This window comes from Aulonocara sp. 'chitande type north' Nkhata Bay, linkage group LG6, assembly GCF_057382095.1.
Source record: "Aulonocara sp. 'chitande type north' Nkhata Bay isolate Kocher_YH1m ecotype deep benthic linkage group LG6, A_spYH_male_GT1.1, whole genome shotgun sequence".
NCBI classification, from domain to species: Eukaryota; Metazoa; Chordata; class Actinopteri; order Cichliformes; family Cichlidae; genus Aulonocara; species Aulonocara sp. 'chitande type north' Nkhata Bay.
Window position 1 is genome coordinate 23,736,351 of NC_141349.1, and position 26,907 is coordinate 23,763,257.

General features: G+C 39.1%; 1 protein-coding gene and 1 long non-coding RNA gene across 3 annotated transcripts; one reads left to right on the plus strand and one right to left on the minus strand.

Annotated features, from left to right (window-relative positions):
• Window positions 1-14,641: 14,641 nt before the first annotated feature.
• Window positions 14,642-23,004, plus strand: adra1d (adrenoceptor alpha 1D). Its single transcript, XM_086295727.1, has 2 exons — window positions 14,642-16,008; window positions 22,454-23,004. Exons 1-2 carry the CDS (start codon window positions 15,054-15,056, stop codon window positions 23,002-23,004), a joined length of 1,506 nt encoding a protein of 501 aa, XP_086151853.1. The 5' UTR covers window positions 14,642-15,053.
• On the minus strand, window positions 19,348-25,584 carry LOC147327822 (uncharacterized). Of its 2 annotated transcripts, XR_015129892.1 has the most exons (3): window positions 24,906-25,584; window positions 22,423-22,657; window positions 19,348-21,234 (listed from the first exon to the last, which is right to left on the minus strand). It is a non-coding gene; the product is annotated as an uncharacterized LOC147327822 (long non-coding RNA). The 2 variants fall into 2 exon arrangements; XR_015129891.1 differs by lacking the exon at window positions 19,348-21,234 and having other exon boundaries at window positions 22,272-22,657.
• Window positions 25,585-26,907: the final 1,323 nt, after the last annotated feature.

The window sequence follows — 26,907 nt, forward strand, 5'->3', positions numbered from 1 at the left end:
TCAAATTCATTACAATTGTACAGACTTTGTGTTTGCCTTTAATACTGTATTTCCGTGTATGTTTACACATGCTTCAGGAAATTTCTGCACCTATTTCCCATTTCGTCATAACAATATATAAAGAAATAAGAGGGTGAAGATTTTTGCACAGTACTCTGTTTCTTGTGACTGTCTTTCTTGTCCTACCTTCTCAGTCTCCCTGCTTTCATGAACATGTGTTTTTTTTCTCTCATATTTTCACATACTACACATAGATTCTGTACTCTCTTTCTCTTACCTTTGTTCTCTTTGTCCTGTAATAATGCAACATGAATGTCTTTGTTACAGTCCAGTTGCTTTTTGCTCTAGACATGCAGTTTCAGTGTATATCTGCTGATGTTTCCCTCAAAGGAAAATTTTGGAATCAGCCAGTTCTTTGGCTGTCCCGGCCAGAGAAAATATCATAAAGATCAACATGTTACTACAAAAAGCATAATTATAGACAATGATCTAAAATGCCACGCCACTGTATCTGTGCTGCTGACGAGCTAACTGGGATTATAAAACACTGTTACATGGAAATCTGTGTTAGCACCTGGCCGACACTGGGTGCAACTATTCCCGTCCAGCTCGACGCTGAGTCCTCACTGTTGTTTTCTAGCCTGGCTGGAATGTAAGTCGATAAGAAGTGACTAATGATAGTGTGTGAAAATAAAGAACTCTGTATAAGGTAACACGTAATGTTCAAAACTGAACAGGAGTGGAGGGCGAAAAGGGACCACAGCACATTCCTACAACCTTTGTTGTTTTATTGTGTTATCCAGTATTGTGTAATCTAATTGACGGGACTCACAGGGAAGAGGTGATGGGAGCACTTTTCTCGAGGGAGCGACGGCATATTTTCTTATCCTCTGAAATTATTGAAGCATTATGGTTGCAGCTGTCAACTTTGCACAAATATCTTTGCTCTTTTGTTTCTCACCCTCTGCATTGCTGCTGACATCCTCTCCTGTGTTCCCTGGAGTATCTTAACAAATCCTGTGTAGCTGTCCCCCTGAGGGATAGTACACTGCAACAAAGTAAGCAGTTCACAGTATCCAGTGCAAGCTGACGTGGGTATAAAAAGCTGTTTTGTCTTTTTCTTTCCAGTCCAGGAGATTCAGCTTGGACTAAAACATACAACTTAATACTTATCAAACTGGTTTTTTTTTTCTTCCAGACAAACATTTGCCTGCCAGCGTGGGTTGTAAAGAGCTGCCTAAATATCACTATTTGACACTTTATTTTCTACTTTATACTTCATGCAATACTTTTTCAGTTACTGGTGCTCGAACAGAATGCCATCCATCCAATTTCTGTCCCTTGTGTAGGCTGGGGTCAGAGGGCAGCAGAGAAGCTCAGGTCTCCCTCTCCTCAGTGACCACCTGTAGCTTCTCTGGGAGGACGTCAGACTAGCTCAGAGTGTTAACTTCTCCTGCTCATCCTGGGTCTGCCCTGGGATCTCTTTCCATTTGGGCATGCCCTGAACACCTCACCTAAGAAACATCCAGGAGACATCGAGGTCAGATGCCCAAACCACATCTTACCAATGCTCTCAGAGGGATTAATAAAAATGACAACATCACTCTTTGGACAATTATCAGAGTTGCTGCAAACTTCTTTGACAGAGCTGATGACACCAACACTAAATACAGGAGCAAAGGGCAGCCGTTTAAGCACAGAAAACCATGTGAGGAAGTAAAACGAGAGGAACAAGAAGAACAACCCACACAGACAAACATGAAGACCCACATGGGAGAAACACAGGAAGGGAAAAAACTCAGAAACATACGGGTGATACAAAAATTAAATGCCATGAGAGGCAGTGCTAGGCTTATGTTAAGTAAGCAGTGTCAACTGATTGAAACATTGAAAAAAAAGTCATTCATTTCAAGGGGGAGGAGGGGAAGACCCAGAGCAATATAGCTGCGTTTGTAATGGGGTAGGAAGCGTTAAGGACAAGCATGAATTCTAATTATGTTTTTATATTGTCAGGCAGAGATAAAATAAGAGACAGTTATGAAAAGAATGTGAATCATTGCACTGCTCTATCTGTCAGCAAGCAGCTCACAAGCTGAATATGAGTGTGTGTTAACAGTATTATTGTTGGGATCAGCGCTGATTTCATCTATCTCCACACACGCACACTCAACAAAGTGCTTGTAGCGTGAGAAAGGCACTGCAGGGTCCCCGCGTTTTGGAGGACACTCAGAGTACACAGAGCAGATCCCAGGAGAGTTGTCTCAGTAAACTCAGTCAGCGGCTTGCAATTAAGTGAGATTTACACGGTGTCAAAGTGGGGCCGACAGAATGAGCATGTAGATAAAAAGCAGCGAGTGTTGGCGTTTACAGTGCGTGTACTGTACGTCTGTGAAATGTGAAAGGAGCAACCACGGAAATCAATGGCACTGTTATCAATATTCAAGATATGTTAGTTTTAGCTTTTCATGAATTTGTATTTCTGCACGATGAAAGGACAAAGCACGTACCGAAACGTATGAATATTAAGTATTCGATATGAAACACAATCTTTTTAGTCCTCAGGTAAGATAATGCTGTGATTCAGTAAGTCAATCAATCCTGTGTCAATAATCACAGCCCAGTATTAATCTTATTATCTTGTTTGGGCCCCCTCTGACTCAGCTAACGAGCAGTGCCAGTCAGCCCGAGGTCTCGGCAGTCTAAACTGGAGAAGGAAGATTTTTGTTTGTAGCAGTGCTGAACCCATAGTCTAATTAGTAGACTTTGTTCTGCAAGACTTGCCTCAAAACATATTTTTCTTTGTTGAGTTTTGAATCGATTAACCTTCGTTCACAGTCTCCATATGACAGTCTCCGTTTCACAATATGTGACTTTTGGATTCTGAAGTTGGTGAGTCTGTCTGAGTGGTTGCATATAAGGTTTGTTTTAAAAAACTTTTTATTTTTTACATTTTTACATTTGCTAAACTACTGAAGCAAAGACTGTCGAGACCAGAATTACCTCAGAGTCCTATCATTAACTTGCATAAATATTCTTTATAAAAACATCAAATATGTCTCACCAAATACAATCAATAGCTGTCAAGAAATAAATGGGTGTTATATGTGTATACCATAGTAGCTCCCAAACGAACTCACGCTCCCAGATGACAGATGCCAGATGAGATGCCAAGGCTATGTGTTATAGCTTTATCAGTCCAGCCTTTGAATCTGCTTGCTTATCACGAGCCCCTTGACCTTACTTGCTTGCCTTTCTTGTCTTGGGTTTTTGAAGGTCTTATCACTACACCGGATGGGCAAGAGACTATTTGTAAATTCCTGTGTGGCCACTTGGTTACATTACTTCAGACACTATATCCTGATATATGAGACTTTACATAGGAGATATATATTAACAAAACCATGTTTCAAACTATTTTAAATGTGATTTTATTTTATTTATTTATTTTACTGAAAATTGAATTAAATCATTGAAAACTAACAGTAGGGAATGGTAAGACATAGCCACCACAAGCCGTGTAGCTGTGCTCCTGCTTAGAAGTGTCAATGAAAGCTAACCAAGGTGTCTGCTGCTGAAGACTAGGGAGAAATGAGCTGTTACCTGTTCAGTTAAACACATCCCCACCCTAAATCAGGTACAGAAGAGGACACGTTCACATATTGTGTATATTGTCAAGGATCACAAGGAGTGGCGTCTTAAAACACCAGACATTTAAAAAAAATCTATCAAGTGTATTTTCCATCATTTGAGTTTTGATGCTTTGTAAACCAGGTGGAAAAATGGGGTAAGATGATTTTTGTTTCCACTAGTGGGGGGGTGACATGTTCTCAGCATCTTCTGTGGGTTTAGTAGGGAGCAACTGAAGGGGGAGGAAAAACCACAAATGAATGGACATGAAACAGGAAGTCCTTTTGTTCTGCTGAATCGGGCCAAGGACGAGGGGCACACCTGAGGCTTTTGAGTATAAAGCCAGTTTAGGTATACCATGAAAAATGCGTCTGTGTAGTTTCAAGTTGATGTAATTGTATACGTTTCATGTGGATTGGTTCCAGTCCCCCTGCAACCCTACAATGGAGAAGCAGAAGAGAATGGATGGATGGATGATTCAGCATTGTATTTACCAATGATTTAAAAGTCTTTGTGCAATATCCGCAGGCTTATTGATTTAGTTGATGGCCAAATGGCCCTGCAGGCCTAAAGGGATAAAGGCCATTGGTTTTCCTTTTTATTTATGGTATTTGTAAAGCGCTATACAAATACAGGCCATTTACCATTTACCATATTTGTAATGTATTGTACCCGCGGGCCCAAAGCAATGCACTACAAGTTAGTAGTTTTTGTATTTGTGTGTGTATTTTCTGTTTAATGAGTATAAATGTTGTGCGTTTTAAATTGTGTGTGTGTGTTACTTTTTTTTAAGAATTCCATGTTTGTCAGAATAAAACACCTTGTCATTTATATATATCCATCCATCCATTCGCTTCCGCTTATCCTTTTCAGGGTCGTGGGTGTTGGAGCCTATCCCAGCTGTCATAGGGCGAGAGGCGGGGTACACCCTGGACAGGCCGCCAGTCTGTCGCAGGGCCCATTTATTTAAATATATATATATATATATATATATATATATATATATATACTCTATAGCTCACAGTTACAGTTATTTGGAGCAGACACTAGCTATTTTGCTAGTGTCACGCTGCACTGAATCACCTACACATTCCACAAACTGTAATTTACAGAGTCTCCAAATATCCAAAATTCAATGACTGTTTCAATGACTGTTGGTGGCATCTTTCTGTGAGCAAAAAAAAAAAACAACAGTCTGGTTTAACATTAGAATTCAAGTTGAGAGCCTAAAGAAAATCATTCCCTGTCTCCACTGTCATACCACAAATGCCTCTTTCCTCTGCTCCTCTGCTCTGTTGTCTCTCTGTTTTTCCAGTGTTTCTAGTTTAAACTCGGGGATCATGTTCAACATCCCACTTGATGTTGTCCTTTGTTCTCATGAGACTTCAACCCCTTATGGGCCTTTTTATTACTTTACACTAACAAAAGTAAGAACAGGAAAAAAGGAGAGAAGTTCAGCTTGTGTTCACTTGACATCTTTCTGCACTCAAACAATTAAAACATAGCATGCAATTGACCTGTTAGTTTAATATATGTATATACTGTATGGTATTTGTCCAGTGAAATAATTTTATTGAAGCCTTTCGAGGAGGAGGAGGAGGAGGAAGAAGAAGAAGAATCCTTTATTGTCATTATATATATATATATATATATAAATATATATATATATATATATATATATATATATTTATTAGGGGTGCAACGATACACAAAATTCACGGTTCGGTTCGGTTCGATACTTTGGTGTCACGGTTCGATATTTTTTCGATACAAAAAAAAATGTTCATGCCTTTTAAATTTGTCATTTATTAAATTTTCACGGCACATTCTGCACCACATCTCTGTGCGTTCATCATTTGTTTGAAGCCAGCTCACCTCCTGCAACTACTTTTCCGAGAATACGTGCTTCTTTTGTGGTTCGGACTCCTTCTGACATTTCTTTGGAGGTGGAGGAACACCAAAGCAATTGCTTAAAGGAGCTTCTTTGACATCTTTAAGAGTTTTAAACAAATGTCTGTCCTCCTCCAGAAAATCTTATGTATGCAAACACGCGTTGCAACTTCTTATCTTGTGCGCATTTTTTATTTTGACAGCGAATGCGCACCTGCGGACCACTTATGTGCAGCCCTGGTTATTTAGCTCGTCATATTGCAGCCACAGAAATTATTTTGTCCATAAAGCTGCACTTTCTTTTTGCCTTATAGTCTGATTTGTCATAACTTTTCCGTTTTGTGGTAAGCTTTTCTTTGGCTGTCACTTCTTCACCCTGACCTGTCTTATTTGGCTCAGCAGAACTAAAATATATATCCTGCTGCTTTTACACACGCACTCACATAAGCTCAGCGATTCTCTGCGTGATCAACCTCTCACATGTTTAAGCTGCGGGAGATTTCACTTGTCATGTTTGCATAGTAAGCTAACGATTGATAAGACGATGTCAGAGGAATTGGTGGGCAAATGATCGTCACTCACCAATCAGTGCTGTCGCTCTCTATACACAGTTCGCACGATTGCAAAGTGAAAGCAAAAAACAAGCGCAAATTCAAACGAATATATATATATATATATATATATATATATATATATATATATGTGTGTGTGTATATGTGTGTGTATATCTTCGATACCCAACATCCACAATGACGGCGAAACAACTAGTAGCTCAGTGTTCCAACATTCGAAAGAAGGGACTGCTATCACAGCTAGAGATTGAGGGAGGAGATATCATCACCCCTACCCGAGATTGGGTACATAGCCCCAAGTGCGATAGGAGAAGGATCGTTGAGTGCGAGAGGAACTGACCTGAAAAATAGGATCATGGCCAAGCTTGAAACCTGGATCCCCCGTAGCCGGTTACCAAGATTACGTGAAGTACCCTCAGAAGGTCTGCTAGATGATGTTAATGCAGCACTACGGACGATACCTACAACCACGATTACCGACACTAACAAGCTGATCTACAATACGGCAGCAGTGATCAGTGAGATGCTTGGCTACAAGTTGAACAGCCACAAGGGGCAGTACCCTCCATGGAGAAGGAGGCTAGAGGGCAAGATCAAAGTAGATCATGTATGTATATATATATGTATGTATATATCTGCTTCTCATCAGACACTTTACCTTGGGGATATTGAAACATGAATTTATGTTTATTTGGACAACACTGCTGAATCCTGACCTCGAAATATAATTGTTTTGAATTTTCTTACTCAATTTGCACAACTCCAGGGTGCATATTAACAGCTCTGTCTCCGAGAAAATACAAACAAATATGTCTCGGCCTTCAAAATTGCGGGGATGCAGAAGAACTGACTACAGCAATTTAAGAAAACTGCATTTATTTTAGCAAACTGTGGAGCAATCAGAGTCCTCAGACAAACATTAAAATGCAAAGAGACTAATCTCATATTGCCGGAGGTGTGTCATGCTGTCAACAAGATACCAGAATCAGAACAAAAAGTAAACATTTCAAATGTCTGTGTGCCAACAATTTTACAGAAATTGTTTCTGCCTTCAAACCCACACAACAAAAATATTCATATTAACTAGTAAAGACAGTTTGTTAAGCTGTTTTAGTATTTTATTCTTGTAAGCACCACTAGCTTTTTCTATATTTTTGGAAGAGGAAATTAAAAATGGTCAATTCCCAGAAACTGAATGTATGTCTCTCCAAAGAAAAAATGTATATGGTAGTAGAAGTGTGTGTGTGTGTGTGTATTTTTGTGTGCAATGCTGTGAAAAAGTATTTGCGCCCTTCCTGATCTTACTTTTTTGTACATTTCTCACACTTAAATAGATCTTAAACAGATCATCAAACAAACTTTAATTTTAGATTAAATTAACCAGAGGAAACACAAATGCAGTTTTTAAACAATGTTTATATATGTAAACGCAAGTGGCTCTATGTGAAAAAGTAATTGCCCCTCCTTGTTGAATCATTAATTAACTCTGATTAAGCACATTGTTTGGAAAACTGAATTTAATTCCACTAACCACACCAGGCCTGATTACTTCAGACCCGTTGAATCAAGCAATCACTTAAATAGAACCTCTCTGACAAAGTAGGCTGAAAGATCTCAATAAACAACACACAATCCGACGATTTGAAGAAACTCAAGAACAGCTGAGAAACAAACTCATCGACATCTGTCAGTGTGGAAAGGATTACAAAACCTTCTAATGCTTTAGGACTGCAGTATACAGTGAGAGCCATTATCCACAAATGGAGAGAACCTGGAACAGTGGTGAACCTTCCCAGGAGTGGGCAGCCTGCCAAAATTACTCCGGGAATACATTAGCAACTCATCCAGGAGGTCACAAAAGAACCCAGAACAAAATCTGAAGATCTTTAGGCCTCACTTGTCCCAGTTGAGGTCAGTGAGAGGTCAGACTCTCTACGGAAGAGTCTCAAACAGAAAAGTACTACTGACCAGAAAGAATACAAAGGCTTGTCTCACATTTGGCAAAATATCTCTTGGTTTATCCCCAAGACTTTTGAAGTTATGGAGTGACATATTCAAAGTCTGGACTCAAATCAGCGAATCAAGAATCATGATCTCAAACAGGCCATTAATGCTCGAAAACTTTCCAATAAATCTGAATTTCAGCAATTTTGCAAAGATGAGCGGGCCAAAGTTCTTCCACAGCAAAGTGGAAAACTCATTTCCAGCTATTCCACGCACTTGATTGCTTGATTCTTGGTGGCACAACCAGTTATCAGGTTTAGAAGGCAATTACTTTTTCACACATGGCTCAAGGATATATAAACAGGCAGTTTATGTCCAGGTCAGAGTGGGAATAGTGAAAAAAAGTTGTTGCAGGTTGGAGATTTATTTATTTTTTGGCCCAAATGACCTTTTCTAAATGTAGCAACTTAGTGCTGGTGCATTTCTTTAAAAAGAGGTCAACAACAAGAGTAAATTGGACGTGTGAAGACAGCAGTCCTAGATGAGACTCAAACATCTTTCTTATTGGAGGTCCTGTCATTATGCTACCCAGTGTCCAAACATGCTCCTTATGTATACATGTGCTACGTGTGATAAAATATAATGAGAAAGTGTGCTGACCAAGCATCAGTACATCAAGAGTTGGGAGCGAAAGATGTTGAATGGCCCTTCTTTTTCTATTTGTCACTACAAAACCTACTTTTAAGCCACTCAGGTTCTGAGGAAGCAGCTTGGTAACCCCACAATTAAGCCTTGATGAAGGGTAGACTGCTACCAGGTATTGACTAAATGCAGTTTCATCTATCCTCTGACTGTGGAACAATGGGCGGCCTACAAATATGGCCTAACAGCAGGGGACTACAGAACAGATGCTTTGTCATTTGGACTTGTCTCATTAATTTACTGTTCTTTATTATAGTACAAATGCTCAGTTTGTGAGCACACATTCAGTGGCCACATGTGAAGAAGAGTGCAATCAGCCCTGGGATGTTATGTGAAACAACAGATGTACAAACGGAAGTTTGCATTGTTTGGTCAATTTATTAGGTACGCATTTTCAACTACTTGTTAAAGTAAAGCTAATCAGCCAGTTACATGGCAGCAACTCAATGACCGTAAGCATGCAGACGTGGTCAAGATGAGCTGCTGAAGTTCAAACAGAGCATCAGAATGGGGAAGAAAGGTGATTTAAGTTACTTTGTGCTTGTTGGTGCTGATCTGAGAACAGTCTCAAAAACTGCTGGGATTTTCCCCACACACCCATCTCTGTCTCTGGGGTTCACAGAGAAGGAACTGGAGATATCCAGTGAGCGTTGGTTCTCTGGGAGAAAATGCCTTGCTGAGGTCAGGGGTTACAGAAAAATGGCCAGGCTACTTTGATCTGATAGGAAGGCAACAGTAACTTAAATAACCACAAGTCACAACCAAGGTATGCAGAAGAGCATCTCTGAATGCACAACATGTGAAAGCAGGTGGACTACAGCAGCAGGAGACCACACTGGGTGCAACTCCTATGAGCTAAGAGCAGGTAACTGAGGCTATAACAGTAAATAACATTGTGACATGTGGATAGTAGGATCAGACTGTGGTGCAGTCAACATGAAAGCACGGATCCATTCTCCTTTGTAAAGGATATTTTCTTGGCACACTTTGGGCCCCTTAGTAACAACTGAGCAGCCTACCCGAATACTGACCGTGTCCATCCCTTTATGACCACATCTGCACCCATCTGCTGATGGCTTCATCAAGCAGGATAATATGCTAAAAAGCTCCGATCATCTGAAATCAGTTTCTCGAACATGAAAAAAAGAGCTACCACTAATGAAAATGTAACCAAAAATATTTTTTTCCTGTTTCCAGTAATCTCAGTGTTTCTCATACCATAGTATGCTCAGTGCCCCAAATTAGGCCTGAAAAAGATCACATCTGTCCTGAGACTTTCTTCGTGAGAGAATCTGAAACAGCTCATTTCTAATTCTTAGAGCATATCATTCCCAGTGATTCAGATTCTCCCCTCCGTGCATGCTGGTACTCTGGTCTGTTTCAGGTCCTGTGCCATGGCCCCTATAACTTTTATACAAACAGAATAATCTCATAACATGCCAATCCAAACTGACAATCACAATATGATTTGCATTCCACAGCTGCCATAATAGCAGTCCATATTTGAGACTGGTTTCAAACATCTTAATTTAAGAACTTAGTCTCAGAAAATCATGCTTATCCTTTAGCTGGCCTGCCCTGTCTTTATGAATTAAAAGTATTATGATGTCACTGATTGGATCCAGAATTAGACATACATAAATACGGGGAAAAATGAAATAAGAATACATTTAAAAAGTCTAAATTTTGAGTCGCATAATGATATAATTTTAGATATTGGATAAAAATCTATATATCTAGACATTCAAAATATAAGTTAAATAGATTAAAAAATATATTTCTATAAATACATCTTGCCTGGAGGGTTAAGGGTAAAATGGAGAACTATCTGCATCGTCAAAGGCAGAATGGACATGATAAATGGTGAAAACATAATGACACTGCTTCTCTGTTCACCCATTTCCACTTGCAGCTATGTGTTCTTTTTGTAATGGCACTAATTAAGCATTGGAAAAGTGTGAAAAATGCCCCAATTTAGATCCTGTTAAATGAAAACAGGCAACAAATTTTCCCATCTGCTCACAGAGCTCTTTGAGGAACATTTCCAAGGTGTAAATCAATACAAGCAGAGAGCCATATGTTGTTGTTGCTGCTGGATTTACAGTGAAGCCTGGGTGAAAAGAGCAGCTCTTTGACTCTGATGCAAAATAGCCTTGATTTACAGCAAATATGCTTTTGAAAGCCGTATTAGGAAGTCCACAGATTTTTCTTTATTTTCTTTAACTAATTCTTAAAAATATGTAAAGTCTGCATTGGCTTTGATGATGTTTTTTTTTTTTAATAAAACACTTGCAATTCGAGAAGCAGTATAACAAACCTCTGACCGTTTGACCTATTAAAACATTTTAGCCTTTGAACAGTTGTGTATGAGCTGAAATCAAAGCATGACTTGTGGCCGACTGAGTCCAAGCACTCTGCTGAGAACTGATAAGATGGCACACATTCAAAGTCTAGTGCAGATTGCCATATTGAGAGGAAAGAGGAATGTGTTTGTGTGTCTGTGTGCGTGTGTAATGTCTAAATGTACAAAAATCTGGGTTAGCATCATAACAAATGGAACGAAGATATGAGCAGGCAACAGATTACTCGTCCTTCCAGTCTCTGACAGCTTGAAACATCATTTCAAACATTCAGTACAACGCAGAGACAAATAGATAAATCACACAAGTGATGTTTTACTTTTAACACGTCGATGGCGGACTGCTTAAGAAATGATTTAGGCTGTAAAGGCTACAATGGCATTTTTCTCACTGGAAACATACAGTACGATATCACAGGAAATACCAGGAATTTTGATAGAGGTCAAAAGCCTCTGAGGGTGAGTGGAGCAGGGCAGAGGTTGTGAAAAATTGACTTTGATCATCAGTTGCGTTCCTGAGATATGAGCGCAAACCACTGGCTCCACAGGAAGCAGGGCGGTACCTGAGTCAGGGTAGAGAGAACAACACAGAAACGCACACAATAACTCACAGTACATTTATAGAGATCAAGCATCATCACATACACATAAAAAATGAGAAGCAGGAAACGTTAGGATTATCCCTCACAGCAAGCGCTGTGTCTTTAGAAGCCACTACTGCGTGTCATTAAATGTTCCTGTTAAAGGGAGGTTTTTCCTCCCCACTGTCGCCGAGTGCTTACTCACAGGAAATCAGGTTGGTGATGGTTAAAGTTTTTTCTGAAATAGTGTAGCGTCTTTGCCTTACAACATAGGTGTCAAACTCTGGCCCGCGGGCCAAATTTGGCCCGCAGCCTAATTACATTTGGCCCGCGAAGCCATACCAAATTACTATTAGAGCTGGCCTACTGGTATTATACAGCTAATATATACATTGTTTAGTATTAAGCTTTGCTTGTTCCACATTCAGTTTTTCAGCAAAACTTGTTTGAGTCCATAAGAAGAGATTCATTCTTAAATCTGGAGGAAGATATTTTTCAATAAATATTACTGTTAGCCCGCGACCTTGTTCTAATTTTGAATTTTGGCCCACTGTGTATTTGAGTTTGACACCCCTGCCTTACAATATTAAATGTCTGGAGGCACTTTACAAAATAAATGTCATTATATAAGTAAAAACAAAATTCAAATGACATAAAACTGAATAGGAAAACACAAAAACAGCAAACTCTCATTCTGCGTGCAGTACATTTGTTTGTTTTTTGCCACATAATGCAAAATTCCCACTACAACTGTAAGTGAACAAAACCTTTTGGCACTGTGTATCAGACAGTAAAATATATTCCTTTGTAGTCTGAACAAAAAAAAGGGTGAAAAAAAATCAAAGTAAATTTTTCAGTTTGTACACTGAATATGAAACAAAACTCTGACTCTGAGGTTTGACTGTTGGCTTTATTCTCCAATTTGTTGGTCGAACAATGACATCAGATCAATAGAGCTGCACTTATGCACTATACTGACTTTCAAACACAATAATCAATATTTAAACTTTGAGAATTTAGTGAGGAATAAAAAATTTGTCTATAGTGGGTTCACTCCATAAAGTAGGGACTATAAATCTTACCCACTTGTCCAAATGTGGATGTGAAATTCTCTTATTTCAACTGTCTGAGTGGAAATCTTGAGCGGGTTGGTAAGGACATTACTTTTAGTGACCTCCAGTTCATCCCATGTATCATTACCTCAAACATTCTCTAACAGGCTCGTCCAAATATCTCCTGCGTTAGTGCAGTCTAAAGTCGGTTCTGCATGACTGCGGATTTAGCTCTCTTATAAGGAGGAGCAGGTGGGCTGGATGAGATTGTAGCTTTTCTTTTTTATAAATTTAATAATAAAGGATGTGCTCTGACAGCTGAGCAGACTCACCGTGACTAGAAACAGAAATGCTGCTGCCCGTAGCCAGACTCCTGAGTCGATATTAGACCCAAGTTGCTAATATAGCTTTGGGGCTTTTTATCTAAACTGCTCAGCTACTTGGTTTGATGGACAGTCAGTCTCACTGCTCAATGCCAACCGCCATATTTTCTGTGATCACATTCATGCCTTAGCATGGAAATGGTGAACAAATTCAAATAAATTCTGATGGTGACGGTGATACTAACTCTGGTGAGCATTTCTGCTACTTAGCTCAAACTATAGCTGAGTGCAGGGATGACGTTGAGAAAGAAGAAATCTAATTTGAAGCAGCTATAAACTCTGACTAGTCCTTTCCTTTCCTTCCCAATGTTGCCAAAGTGCTCGCTCATAGAGGGTCAAATAATTATTGGGGTTTTCCTCTGTATTTGTGTTATTGTAGGGTCTACCTTATAATATAAAGTGCCTTGAGGCGACTGTTGTTGTGATTTAGCGCTGTATACATAAAATGAAATGAATGGAACTGAACTCGTCATACTGGACACTGCATACCTCACATTTTGGTCCAGAGCCACTGTTCAGTATGAAAACAGGAAGTACAGTGCCTCAGTGTTGTAGGGTCAAATGAGGGGACAGGTGGGCATGTGTCATGTCTGAAGCATGCCGTACCTATTTTACAGCTTGTTTTTTTGTGTGTTTTTTTTTCTATGAACATGTATTTTAGAAGCAAAAATTTTAAAAGCATTGAGAACTTTCACCAACACTCACTAACTGGCTCTGTTATTAAGGTAAATTTGACACTTTTTTTGCAGCACAAAGGATCTAAGAATAGAAAAGTTGTCTCTTCAGTTTTTATCCATCCATCCAGCAATTTTGTTATCTGGTGTGTAATCATCATTAGGGTCTTTTGGGGGTGTGGGGGTAAAGCTCTAATGCTTTTTGAGCTACGCAGACACACATGGCCTTTCTCCAGCATGGGTACGGACTCTTAGCCCTATTGCGAGCACTCAAACTAATAAGAAGAAAGAGGTGGAAACCAACCAATCTGAAGAGGTCTCAGCTGTAATTATGGGCCTCTGAGAGTGGCCATCTTTCTACTTCAACTATGCACACCAGGCCTGGAGAAAGCAGCTGCAGTGCCACTGGGAAGCTTTACCGCTTTGCCTGAAGGCACTCGGATTTTCACACCGGGGTCAGTATGGTTTGTCGGTGCCTGGTGGCAGTTTGGATAATCTCAGTGATGTGCCACTGTTTTACACTTATGGCATGAAAGAGAGGCTTATTCTGGTGTGTAATAACCGGTGAGTAATAAACAACATAGCTTTTATCCCCCTACCTCCAACACGTGTCCTTTTGCTTTGTTTTGTTTGTTTCTTTGGTCAAACTTTATTTGCCCATAAGCGCATCATCATCACCCTGGTGATAAAAAAGCACTGGAGCATTTAAGGCTTGTACACATGCAGCGGTCATGCAGAATTCGTGACCACATATACGCTCTCTGGTGGAGACTGTGAGCCCATCGTTATGTTTTTTGCGGTGTGGGTGGAGCTGTGCAGTAGGTTCAGACCTGCTGTACCAGCTCTGACTCTGGGATTTGTTATGAAGGATGCCAGCAGTGGAAACCCGTCGCATGGAAGAAATATTTTTACATTTACCTAATTTGTTTTTTTTTTAATGATCTTTAAAAATGGCATCCAAACTTTATAGTTTATTAAACATTGTGTACATACACGTTTAAGTGAGTTTAACACTAATCACGAGTCAGTCTTTGTGGATGTAGTTTTTGCAGGGGCTTCTTTTTTCCCCATCGGTTTTATTTTTTATTTTTATTTAGTTTTGTTGCCTTTTACTTTCCCTTCGCTTGACCCGTGATAAATACTGACAGTGTGAACGGCTGCTTGGCAACCTTACTGGAAAGACAGAATGAAAGGAGACTGAGAACGACGCGTGTCACACTGCTTTCTTCAGAAAACTTACTCCCTTACTTCTCTTTATGGCGTTTCAAAATGACAGACTCTAACTTGAGGAACGAAAGCAACCATGGGCTGTTTTTCACTTCTTTTAATGGATCTGTTTCGGACCAGATGTTACCAAATGACAGCATTACCACATGCAGGAACTTCACAATGGACTCACAGGTTGTCGGAGTTGGGATCTTTCTCTCCGTTTTTATTTTGGTGGCAATTGTTGGGAATATTTTGGTTATCCTGTCTGTGGTGTGCAACAAACAGTTACAGACCGTCACCAACTTCTTCATTGTCAACTTAGCCATAGCAGACCTCCTGTTGGGCATTATTGTGCTGCCCTTCTCTGCATCTCTAGAGGTGCTGGGATGCTGGGTGTTTGGCCGGGTTTTCTGTAACATCTGGGCAGCGGTGGATGTGCTCTGCTGCACGGCATCAATCCTCAGCCTCTGTATGATCTCCATCGACCGTTATATCGGCGTGAAATACTGCCTTAAATACCCAAGTATTATGACTGAGAGAAAGGCAGTCGCTATTTTAGTCCTAGTGTGGGTATCATCTGTTGTGATCTCGGTCGGTCCGCTCCTGGGATGGAAGGAACCGCCGCCTGTGGACGAAAGCATCTGCAGGATCACAGAGGAGCCGGGATACGCGCTCTTCTCCTCGCTTTTCTCTTTCTACCTCCCGCTTATGGTCATTCTCATCATGTATTTTAGGGTGTACGTGGTGGCCCGCAGGACTACTCGGAGCCTGGAAGCGGGAGTCAAACGCGAGAGAAATAAGTCGATGGAAGTGGTCCTGCGGATACACTGTCGCAGCGTGCTGGAGGACGCGCGTCCGGCGAGCTCAAAAAGCAGCAAAAACCACCCGTTTCGAAGTTCGCTCTCCGTGCGGCTGATGAAGTTCTCCAGGGAGAAAAAGGCTGCGAAAACCCTGGCCATAGTGGTGGGGATGTTCATCCTCTGCTGGCTGCCCTTTTTCTTCTTTCTGCCAATGGGTATGTTTTATTTATCGATCTCTTTTATTTTTATATAACCGTTTCTCAGCATTTCATGCTGGGTCATGAGCTGGGTCCTGCGTAAAATAGGATTCAGTCTGTTGCATTTCCACCAGACTCCTGCCAAAGACGGAGAATATGACTTCTTATAAATGTTCCTCTCCTAAATGCGCTTTTAAAAAGTTTCTATCTTTAAGAGCAACAAACACGCCTGTTTCGGGCATGCTATGATTTATGATTTTACTCCTGAACTGATCATGTGTGAGATGCACATCGGTCCAAAATAAAGCGTTCTGAATAAATGGGTCGTGTTCAGTATAAGAAATTGACGCTGTGATTGAAAACGTTTGCGTCTAAGAGGCTCCTCTTGACAGCTGCGCAGACTCTTATAAAAGACTCGAAATTCTGGTCGCAAAGGAAACCTAAACGTATGAAATTCCGTGAATTTTAATTTAAGAAAACCCTTTCACACTGTTAATAAACTCTGTAAAATTGGCGTTTGGCCTAACAAAATAAGAAAATTGCGTGTTCTGGATTGCATGCGCAGCTTATTTTGGGAGCTATGCCAGGAAGTGATCAAAATTAAGATGCTATAATGCTACAAAAACCAATTCTTTTGTCAGGAAAGGTCAGCTCTGCAACATGACCATTAAAGTGGTTTGTTTTCATGCCTGTAATTTTTTCATGACTGTAATTATTCCTTCACATGGCTAATATCACATTTTTCAAAGAGCAGTCATAACAGACTGACATTCTTCACTGATGACCAGTTCCAGCGGCTACTTACCTTGGTAAAAACTCAGACAGGCATGATTTTCAAGAATAAACATTTATGTTTTATTGTTGAGCATATTCATTAAGTTGACTACGGTACTAAGAGAGTGGGATGTAAGATTCAAATCAGGCAAAGAGATCTTCTATTCCCCTGCAGATGGTTGAAAAGGCCCTCCACTGAGGGTGACCAATTCAGTCTTTATGACAACACATAAATCAAACCGAACGAGCACATTTTACAGTGGAATCAAATGGAAATAGCTTTAAATTTAAAGACAAAACTGGACATAAAGGCACACCTTAAAACACAAACAGAGGCAATATGGGTATTAGCAACAAAAAGAATGACTGAAATGCAAAACTGAATAAATAAAGAGTGCCTACGTAGCAGGATTCAGGCTAGATTCGCTTAGACTAATAGAGCTCTGGTGCCACATGTTAATGGTGGCACCACAGTTTTTCATTTTGCATATATTTCACATAATTGATTGCGAGAGCCATTGAGAACAAATGGCCAGTATCTTACTGGGCAAAGCACTAACACAGCACTCTGATTCTTGCTGCACCTCTCCTTTTACAGACTGGAATTATTAGGGACACACGGGGTGCATGAAATGAAATTGGTGCTACTTATCATTTTATTCACTTAATGGGAAAGAAAGGGGCACGTTTATTTGTATGCCTAAATCAGACAAACTCCATCCTCAGCATGTGATTAAAAATGACAGGAATGAGATTTAAAGGTTTAAAATGTTAAAAGTCAGTACACATTTCATTACACACATTATTAATCAATTTGTGCACCTCAAGGCAGTCTCTAATAATAGTTTTAATTAACATTACTGTAATGATTGTAATAATTTGACTTTGTGATCACGTTATTGCTTTTAGGAAAGGTCATACAGACTCTTAAATCTAAAATGGTGACACTAAAAATCTGCATTCAAAGGCAGTTCAGCCAAAAGGGATCATTAATTTTGTCTGGTGTTATCTTGAGTTGTTTTATTTTTTATTTATGATACCTGGTGAATGTCAGAAAGGTCTCTAATTTGCATGATAAAGGAAGTCAGACTATCAAAACACTAATATCTAAACTAACGTCTGCTGTAGATTAATGGATGACCTGCAATTTGGTTTTTAAAGCATAGTAAAACTCTGAACTCTAAGAATCTAGTCATCGTGCTGTAAGCCATCTGGTTTGCAAAAACCCTTTGAGAGATGACCTCAGGCCTCCTCAAAGGAAGTATTTTTAAACATTAAGTTGACAGTGTAGAACTTTATTGATCCCTGGTGGAACTTAATGTTCAAGTTCAAGAATCTAGTCATCGTGTTGAACTTGAACTTGAACATTAAGTTCCACCAGGGATCAATAAAGTTCTACACTGTCAATTTATCCCCATGGGTGGCTGCCTTTTATTTCCCAAACCACTCACAGATGAGTGTGGGGCCTTAGCACCGCTTGCTAACCTACACTCGGTCAGTCAGACACGGTGATGTTGGTCCATCGCAGAGACAGACATTAATAGGTAACTTTTTGCCGAAAGGCAGAGCTGTACGTTCAGCTCATCTTATACCAATCAGGACTTTTCTGTGTGATGATCCAAATCTAGATGGAATCCTCTGACTCGTTTCAACCTATATTAGCACACCAGACCCATTTTATATTGCCAGAAACTGAGGAAATAAAGAGGAATGGCCTGTCAGATTTCTGTTTAAGGCCGTTTCTTTCCCTCTGTAAAAGCCAACCACGACCACTGAGGTGGTATAATTAACTAGTTCTTCTTTCAGGCTTAGCAGAAAATGCTTTTTTTTGTTTTTCAAAAATGCACAACTGATTTTAAATATGTTCACCCACTATTGTTTAATAGACTGAAATTGGTTGTTGTAAATGAGGAAGTGCACAAAAAATCTGCAGTCTCTCTGAAGGCCAACAGGTGGCGATAGTTGTGGTTGCAAAAGGACTTCTGGTCCTACTGAAAACCATGTGAGGACATTGTTCTGATTTGACGTCTGTAAAGAGTTTCTTGTTGAGTTTATGGACTCAGTCACTCATTTTGGATTAAAAAATATTTTGTAATTGTTTCATAATTCTTGGTCATGCCATTTTTAAAAATTGTAGCTAATTTGTGGTATGAGACTACATATTTATTGGCTAACAACAAAAACTGCATGTCATTAGGCATGTGGTTTACCAGTCAGACCCACCAATCTTAGTCACATACATTTTTTTTTGCAACCAAGATAGCGATGGGGTAAATGCTCATCTCAGGTCTTCAAAACGTGACACAACATTAGCTACTTTTATTGTCTGCGATTCTGACCAATAAATTATCTGAGCTAGAAACCTCTACTGTCCAAAGTCTGTTAAAACACCTCAGTAACACATTAACAAAACCCATTGTTATGCTGTGTGACTGGCCCCTTCATCATCATGAAAGTATTGTATTAACCACATACACACAGTCATGCTGCTGTAAATACTCAGCTACACCTTATTATTAGCCCCTCTTGTGATAGTCGTTATTGTGGGGGGCATTTGATAGTGATGACCCATTTTAAAATATTTAAATTAGTTGTGGACTCCGGGCGTGATTCACAAGCAGATTTGATTAAGCAGGAAAGTAACGGGAGACAAGCAATCAGAAAATTTAAAATTTTACAACTAATGTTAACTACTAGTAAACATTTACTATTGCTACAGTCTGTAATATTTGCAGTTTTGTATTATGATAATATGTCATTTGGTCATTAATATCATACCATAAATGAATCATAGTAGTTAGAAATGTGTACAAAAAGGGGAAGCACTCAATTATTCTGACAGAAGTCCAAAGAACAAAGTCCAGAAAAATGTTTTAGATATTATGATGAAACTAAGTGAGTAAGTGCAGAGGGCATCCTCTATTTGTACACAGGTACGTTTTAATACAGGGATTTTCCACTTTTGTTTTCAAAATCTCCATCAATGTGAAAACACATGAAAAAACAGCAAAACCAAGCAGTCTGACATCAAAAACTGAAATACAGGCGCACATCTTTGATGTTCCAAGATAACATCCTTGCTTTCCTTGTTGACATATTAATACAGAAACGTCGTTGTTGAAAATCTTCAGGCTGGAAGAGGTTTTCAAAAGGCCCATTTTCAGTGGCCTAAAATGCTGTTTAAAAGTAGAGGAAAGGTCACAAATGCAAAGAAAATTTATGTCTTCCAGAATATCCAAGTATGTGTGGACAGGGGCTTAGAGTCCATATGCAGTCGTCTTTATTTGGTTTTGGTTTTTTCTGTCAGTGAAGCTGAAGATCTTATTTGACCAGAGCGTAAAGTAGCCAAATAGTTTTTCAGTGGTTATACTTGAACCATATAACTTATTGAGTGTCTTAATAAGTTGTTGGGCGGCCATGTTTTTCCAGAATAAAACTATATCACTCTTTGAAATAGACTTTGCAGACCACTGGCAGTATACCTGAGTACAAAAACAATTTTGACAACAGGTATTCCTTCATTTGACCGTGGTGATAAATTGTTTAAAATCTCTCATAAGTGTTCAGTTTCTTTGGCTATACTCTCCCACTGTCAGCCAACTCCAATGCATTCTTGAGATCCCCTCCCAGGCATTTCAACCCCCATTCACACCTTGCTTCAGCTGACCTCAGAAGATCACCTCATATTGTTTTCTTGTCAAAACATTCAGACAAACTTTATTGATGGAGGAATGGTCATACTGGAACAAATAAAGGTGATCATTATGAGCAGCTGTGTTTTTTTGCAATGAATCTGAGGGCACAAGTGGACAAAAATCAACTATGCCAACAAAATGCCTTTGCCCAACATCCACACAGCATAGCAGGGCGCCTCCATCCCCTCACTTTTAAGGTTTCAAGTTTTTCAGTGTCTGTATATCTTAGCTGTTGGTGGCCTTATGTTGAGTTTAAGCTTTAGAAAAGCGTAAAACAAAACACACTAATATACAAAATACACAAATTAAAAAAGATTGCCATCCCAGAAGCAATAAAACAAATACATAAAAAATATACCTGTTGTCATGGTGTTTTGGCTGTGCGTCAGAGCAGTGAATCACTTGCTGCCTGCCTCTAAAGGTGATGTCATTTTAGGGACATAATTCAAAAAAAGAACATCCCTTCCTCTTATTAATTTATTAATCTTAGTCTTTAATCCTGAGTGAATTTGGGTGGGTAGTGATGAAAGAAAAATGAGACTATGAAGAAAGTCTCAACTTTGTTTCATCATCCACTTCTTTTAATATAAGTGCATTCTTTCTGTTTAGTGGTCAGTAATGTCAGAGCATGAACTCTGAGCATTACACACAAGCCTCTGTGCAGTACTAAGCAGAAAAAAAAAAGGATTTCTGGGATATCAGTGCAGACTTGACATCATAGCATTGTTAAATGTTGCCTCTGTGTCCAGGCTCGATGCCATGTTAAATCCCAGGCCTGGAGAGAAAGAAGAATAACAGTAAAGAAAGAGAGAAAAGCAGCTTCCTCTGAAAAATAAGGGTGTCATCGGACTATTGTACTAAAAATAGCATTGGGAGTATATGAGCAAAGCAAAATGCCTTGTGCTGCTAGTCATCTGTGCAAAAAGCAATTTTCATTATGAAAAACTCTAATGTTCTCATTTGTTAAATTACCAGTGTGTAATGTCATATGCACAAAAGCTAGAAAACTTCCATATATTCCATATTTCTTAAATATCTATAATCCCCACTACAAGAAATAATAGAAATTCCCTTCATTTTCCATTATTCTAAATAGAGTTGATAAATTGAATATTTAGAGGTTATCCATTCCAGTATTTCACATCAGGCAAAACCAATAACAAACACAGACAGAAACACCAGCAGAAACAAAGATGATGTGCTTGCATTAAATGGAACATTTCAAAACTTTTATGAATCATTGTGCTAAGCCTGGTGTGTGTCCTTGGAGCATGGAAAAAACATTTTTTGATAACAATGTGTATGTTTCACCTGACCCCTTTAGCGAGAGTTTCCATCACAGGAAAAAGCCCATCTAATATTGTGTTGGCACATTTCATGTAATCAGTTAACATCAGTTAAATCCATTCAAGAAATCTGTAAGTACCAGAAAAGTCTGCCTTCATCGTGCATGGTATTCAAGCAAAAAGAAAAAAAGTTCTGTGCCCTCAGGCTTGTGGGTGAAGCATGTTCTATAAATATCTGCCCTTAAAATGTCAGAACCTCCTTTGCTTCTATTAACAAACATAAGCAAAAAAAAAAAACCTGCAGGTGCACAATAAATCATTAAAAAGATCCTGCCGTCAGAGTGCAAATACATATACACATAACATAATAGTACATCACAGCTGTGCATAGACGTGTGCATTTCTTGCAGTATATATATATATCTTTGTTAAATTAAGATTATTCCATATAATTATTTTGCTTTATTATTACTTACCTATTATTATTTAGTATCCAACCTGACTGACAAAATGACATACAGCATCAAACTGTAAAAATCATTCATATTTATTAAATTTATATATTTTGCATGTGTACAAATTCTCTGACAGTACTAACGTTTATCTTCAGCGGCTCTTTGTAGGATATTTGCGAAAATATTTGTTCTATATTGTTCATTTACTTTATGGTAACTCACACATCTTCCTGATGGCTTCATCTCCTTTCAGGTTCCTTCTTCCCGGCACTAAAACCGTCTGAAACTGTGTTCAAGGTGATCTTTTGGTTGGGATACTTCAACAGCTGCATCAACCCCATTATCTACCCCTGCTCCAGTAAAGAGTTCCAGCGGGCTTTCACCAGGCTCCTCAAGTGCCAGTGTTACCAGAAACGTAGGGTCCTTCGCCGCTTCTATGACCAGAGATGGCGGACTGCTGTCAAGGGAATGACAAGGGATCAGAGAGGCGATTATAAGCCTGGCTACGCTGTGCACGAATCCTGCGGCAGCTCTTTGCTACACACAAGAAAAGGACATGCACTAGGTTTCAAGAGATGGAGTCTGTTTCCACCACTGCGAAAGTCCTCCTTCCAGCTCAAAGAGAAAGTAAATAATCTGTCAAACAAAATTAAGGGAGGGACGGGAAAATGCAACACACCTGCTGTTGGTCGAATTGAAACGGTGGACACGGTGTCTATGGGGATTTACAACTCTTGTGAGCAGAGTAGCTATCAGTTTTATGATCTGGCAGAATGCTATGGCCTGAAAGAGACTGACATTTAGACGGTCACCAAAGAGGCTTTTATTTATTTTCAAAGGGCCATATTGGACCGACATGTAAGAAAGACTGTGATAATGCATAATATCAAAGAATCAAGGCACGATTAAAGCTGAGAATAATGGGTTGATCCTTGCACAAACAGGCAAAAAAAAGAAACCCTTATCCCAATCACGTGGGTCCCACCATGTTTATTTGGATGAAACTTCTAGCGAACTGCTCAATGACACATTTGGGACATGGGTGCGAAATAAGCAGTAAGTTGGGACTTAATACTTTTTCGCTTGAAGGCACTGGATGTGAAGATTTCATAGCCTACAGCTGACAGCTGGCAAGTTTTAAGAATGTAATATTTTGGGAAAGACAGTTAACATAAGGCTGGATAATTAGTATTGTTGTATGTTTTTCTTACAGTTTTGTATCAGGCAGTTTTGATGTCTTTAAATGTTAGCCAGCTCACACTGTGTGATAAAGACTGAGAGTAAATGGTTTGGTTGGCATGTTTTGTGATTTAACAAAAGACAAAGAAGCAAAAGAACAAATACCTGTACTGAAACTAAGTTTTCAATCTCCGCGAAAGTAAAATCACAAGTGCATTTTTGTGTTGGTGCCACAGTTTAATCAAATGTAAAATTTCATATTGAATTATGATCATTAATCTGCGCCTCTGTTTCTTTTTTTGACAAGGCATTGTAAAGACGAGTGGCCAACGTTGCCAAGTGAACAGTAATGTCAAGTTGTGTTTTTTTGGTGGGGGGTTTATGTTTATCAGATGAAAGGCAAAAAATGTAGGAGAGGAAAAAATGTGGAGACAATAATTTCTTTATTGTTTTATGCCTTCCAGTTACGTTACGTTATTTGATTCATGATTAAAGAAAAATATCTCCTTCATCCAGAAGATGTCACTGTTGCTTTGGTTGTTTTACCTTGTGCACCTATTCATCTTTAAGTAAAGCTAAATGCTTTTGGGATGACTTGTTTTTAGTAGAAGTGAATCTGTTGGAAATAAATTAACACCTGCATTTAATGAAAGCGGTCAGAACAGCAGTAAGAATATGTCTACTGACTGAGAAGTACAAATTACAAAAAGAAAAAGAAATACAAAAAGATTTCAGGAAAGCACAAACACACTTTCATAAATCTGGAATTGGAGGCAGTGCACATTGATAGAGAGAAAGGGAACAACTCCATGAAGACCAATAAACCACAGTTGATTCCTGTTAGAAGCCTTACTAGAAATTAGGTATATAACCTTAACTTTACTGTATTAAAGTTAGAAAAATCACTTAAAAGTGGTCAAATGTGTTATATTGTTGAATATAATTAAAGACAAAACTGCCTTCATCACAGCTTTCCCTAAATTAATCTTTATTGATTTAATCAGAAAAAGCTTTGGTAGCTCATTCTCAGAACAGCAGCCTCAGATTTCTTCTTAGACAGAAGATTTGCAGTACAGAGAAAAAAAACAATAAAGGGGAAAATGGGACGGGTACATTTCAAGTTTGTTATTTAAGTTATTAGGCTTAGCAAAACATCTACGTCCGTTTGAAACGATTATCAACATTAACAGACTGAACTGGACTTAATAACAGGAGTCCATATAATTTTAGTAAATTATTCTGGTATCAGCTGCGCTGGGTATGTAAATCGGGCCGTAAATCAGCTGCTGTGCTGATCCGACGCCACTCGTGCTAAAAATCCGGACAAATGTCACTTGATCAAGGAGCAGATCTGCATCAGATGAGATCAGCTGACTACGTGTGCGTGCGCTGTGCATATAAAGAAAGTGGTGCGCAAAAGCAGGGTAGTGACAGAATTGATGCGCATTATAGATATTTGAAGCATGTGTACCTGCACATGCATGCTCATTAACCCACGGGTACTGTGGAATATATTTTTTACTCACCTAAAGTGCTCGTGCTCTCGTCCACTCCCCGCAAAAAATTAGCAGCTGTGCGGTGTCTGTGGCATCGGTGCTCTCATCTCATGCCATGGAGTAAAAATCAAAAGCACAGCTTTATCAGACAGTTGCAGTTTAATGTTGGCTGACGAGTCTTCAGTGCGTCGCACAACTGGATTTCTGGACACGCTGACGTTGGTGAAGTCCTGCACATTATTTCGGTGACTTTAACGAGGCCGTGTTTTATGAGGTCTCCATCTGAAAAAGCCTTGACATGTCTTGCGATGAGTTGGGCGACCTCATAGCCGGCTATTGGAGCCTTTTCCTGGATAATTTGAGCACGAAAAAAATACTGTTGCTGACCTTGCAGGAGAGCTACCCTTTGCTTTAATTTCTGCTCTCGCTCAGCACCAGTGTAGGATGCATAGGCCTGATGTTTGGTTTCATAATGACGTGGTACATTATACTCTTTCATAATTGCCGCAGTTTCAGTGCAGATCAAACAGACACACTTCCCCTTGAATTCTTTGAAGAAATATTCACTCTCCCACCGTGTCTGAAATTTTCTGCACTCACTTTCTACCTTTCGCTTCTTTGGTTCTGCCATGTTTAGTAACTGGGGGGTAAATTTCTTCTGTGATTGACCTTTTTGGTGGAGCAACTGCCTTGATTAACAGCAGCTCCCCCTGGTGTTAAAACTAAGAAGTGCAATACACTCAACCAAAAGTTCGGGCCAAAGTGCGGGCCATATTCTATTCTATTCATAAAATTACTTGCGGGCCAATTAAAAATGGACCGCGGGCCGCAGTTTGGACACCCCTGTTTTATGTGGTCATATAAACGTTTCTTGCAATTTCTTAAACTGGACTTGACTTTGTTAATAGCAGCCTATCAAAAACAACACAACATGTATTCCCATTTCCATTTTAGCTGAATCTACAAAAAATGCCAAAGATAACAAACACAGGCTGACAGCTATAAATCACTCTGCAATGACCTATGAATCATTCAAGTACAAAAAGGCACCTAATTCACAGGATGAACCAGTGTTGGGTTTACACATAAAAGACAATTTAGCAAAGAACCAGAGATAATTTTATTATATCTTTAGGTGCTTTATTACCAGCGGTACACATATCTTTTGTTTCCAATTTTGTAGGTGAGTTTACAAAAAATAGTAATGATGACAGAGTTTGGCAGATATAAAATAATATTTTACATCAATGAAGTGAGTCAGTGGGGCTATTTGCCTAAAACGTCGCACATGTCAGCATGGTGTGTAGTGTGTTTTTAAAAGAAATGTGAGGAAACTGGACAAATGGTGTATAAAAAAAGAAATTTATCTGAAAGTCATGTCCTTAAGAAGCAGACAAAAAAAAAAAAAACCATCCAGCATAACTGGCTGCGCCTTGGTTGCATTGTTTTGGATAGGTATGGGGGGAAAAGAAGAAAAACTGTTTATTAATACTGCTGCAATATTTGTTAAATATAATTTTTGTTCAATAAAAAAAGACCTTGATAAAAAAAAAAAGCCACCCAACAAAGACCTGACACACAGTGGCGTGTCGAGAAAATTTTTGTTGGGGGGGCCAGGTAGGGGCACAGATTTGGAGAAGGGTGGCAGATGTAATTGGCAGATAATGTTTAAAAAAAAATTCTACCAACCATTAACCATAATTCAATAACACTATAAACCTAATAACTGAATGCACTTTTAACTCTTATTAGAATGAGATTTTAACCACTACGGTGCAAAGTTTTTAGATACTGCGTTGATAAAGTACAAGAGATACAATCAGTGCTTTGTCAGTGTTTACTCAGCATTCAAGGACATCAATATTTGCATAGTATTTTTACTGACATGTAGTGCACATATGTTTTGGGCAAAAACATTTTTGAATATTAAAATATGAACATTTGTAACAAACAATTGACAAATTAGCCAGTTCCAATGCAAAACTTTATCTGCCTGTTAAAAAAGAGAAGATAATCTTCTCACAAACTGGTG

What these genes read in the sequence shown, in the direction of transcription:
- adra1d (XM_086295727.1), top strand. Translation starts at nt 15,054, where the DNA reads ATGACAGACTCTAACTTGAGGAACGAAAGCAACCATGGGCTGTTTTTC. An exon ending in TTTCTTCTTTCTGCCAATGG is followed by an intron (nt 16,009 to 22,453) that starts GTATGTTTTATT and finishes ATCTCCTTTCAG; the next exon opens with GTTCCTTCTTCCCGGCACTA.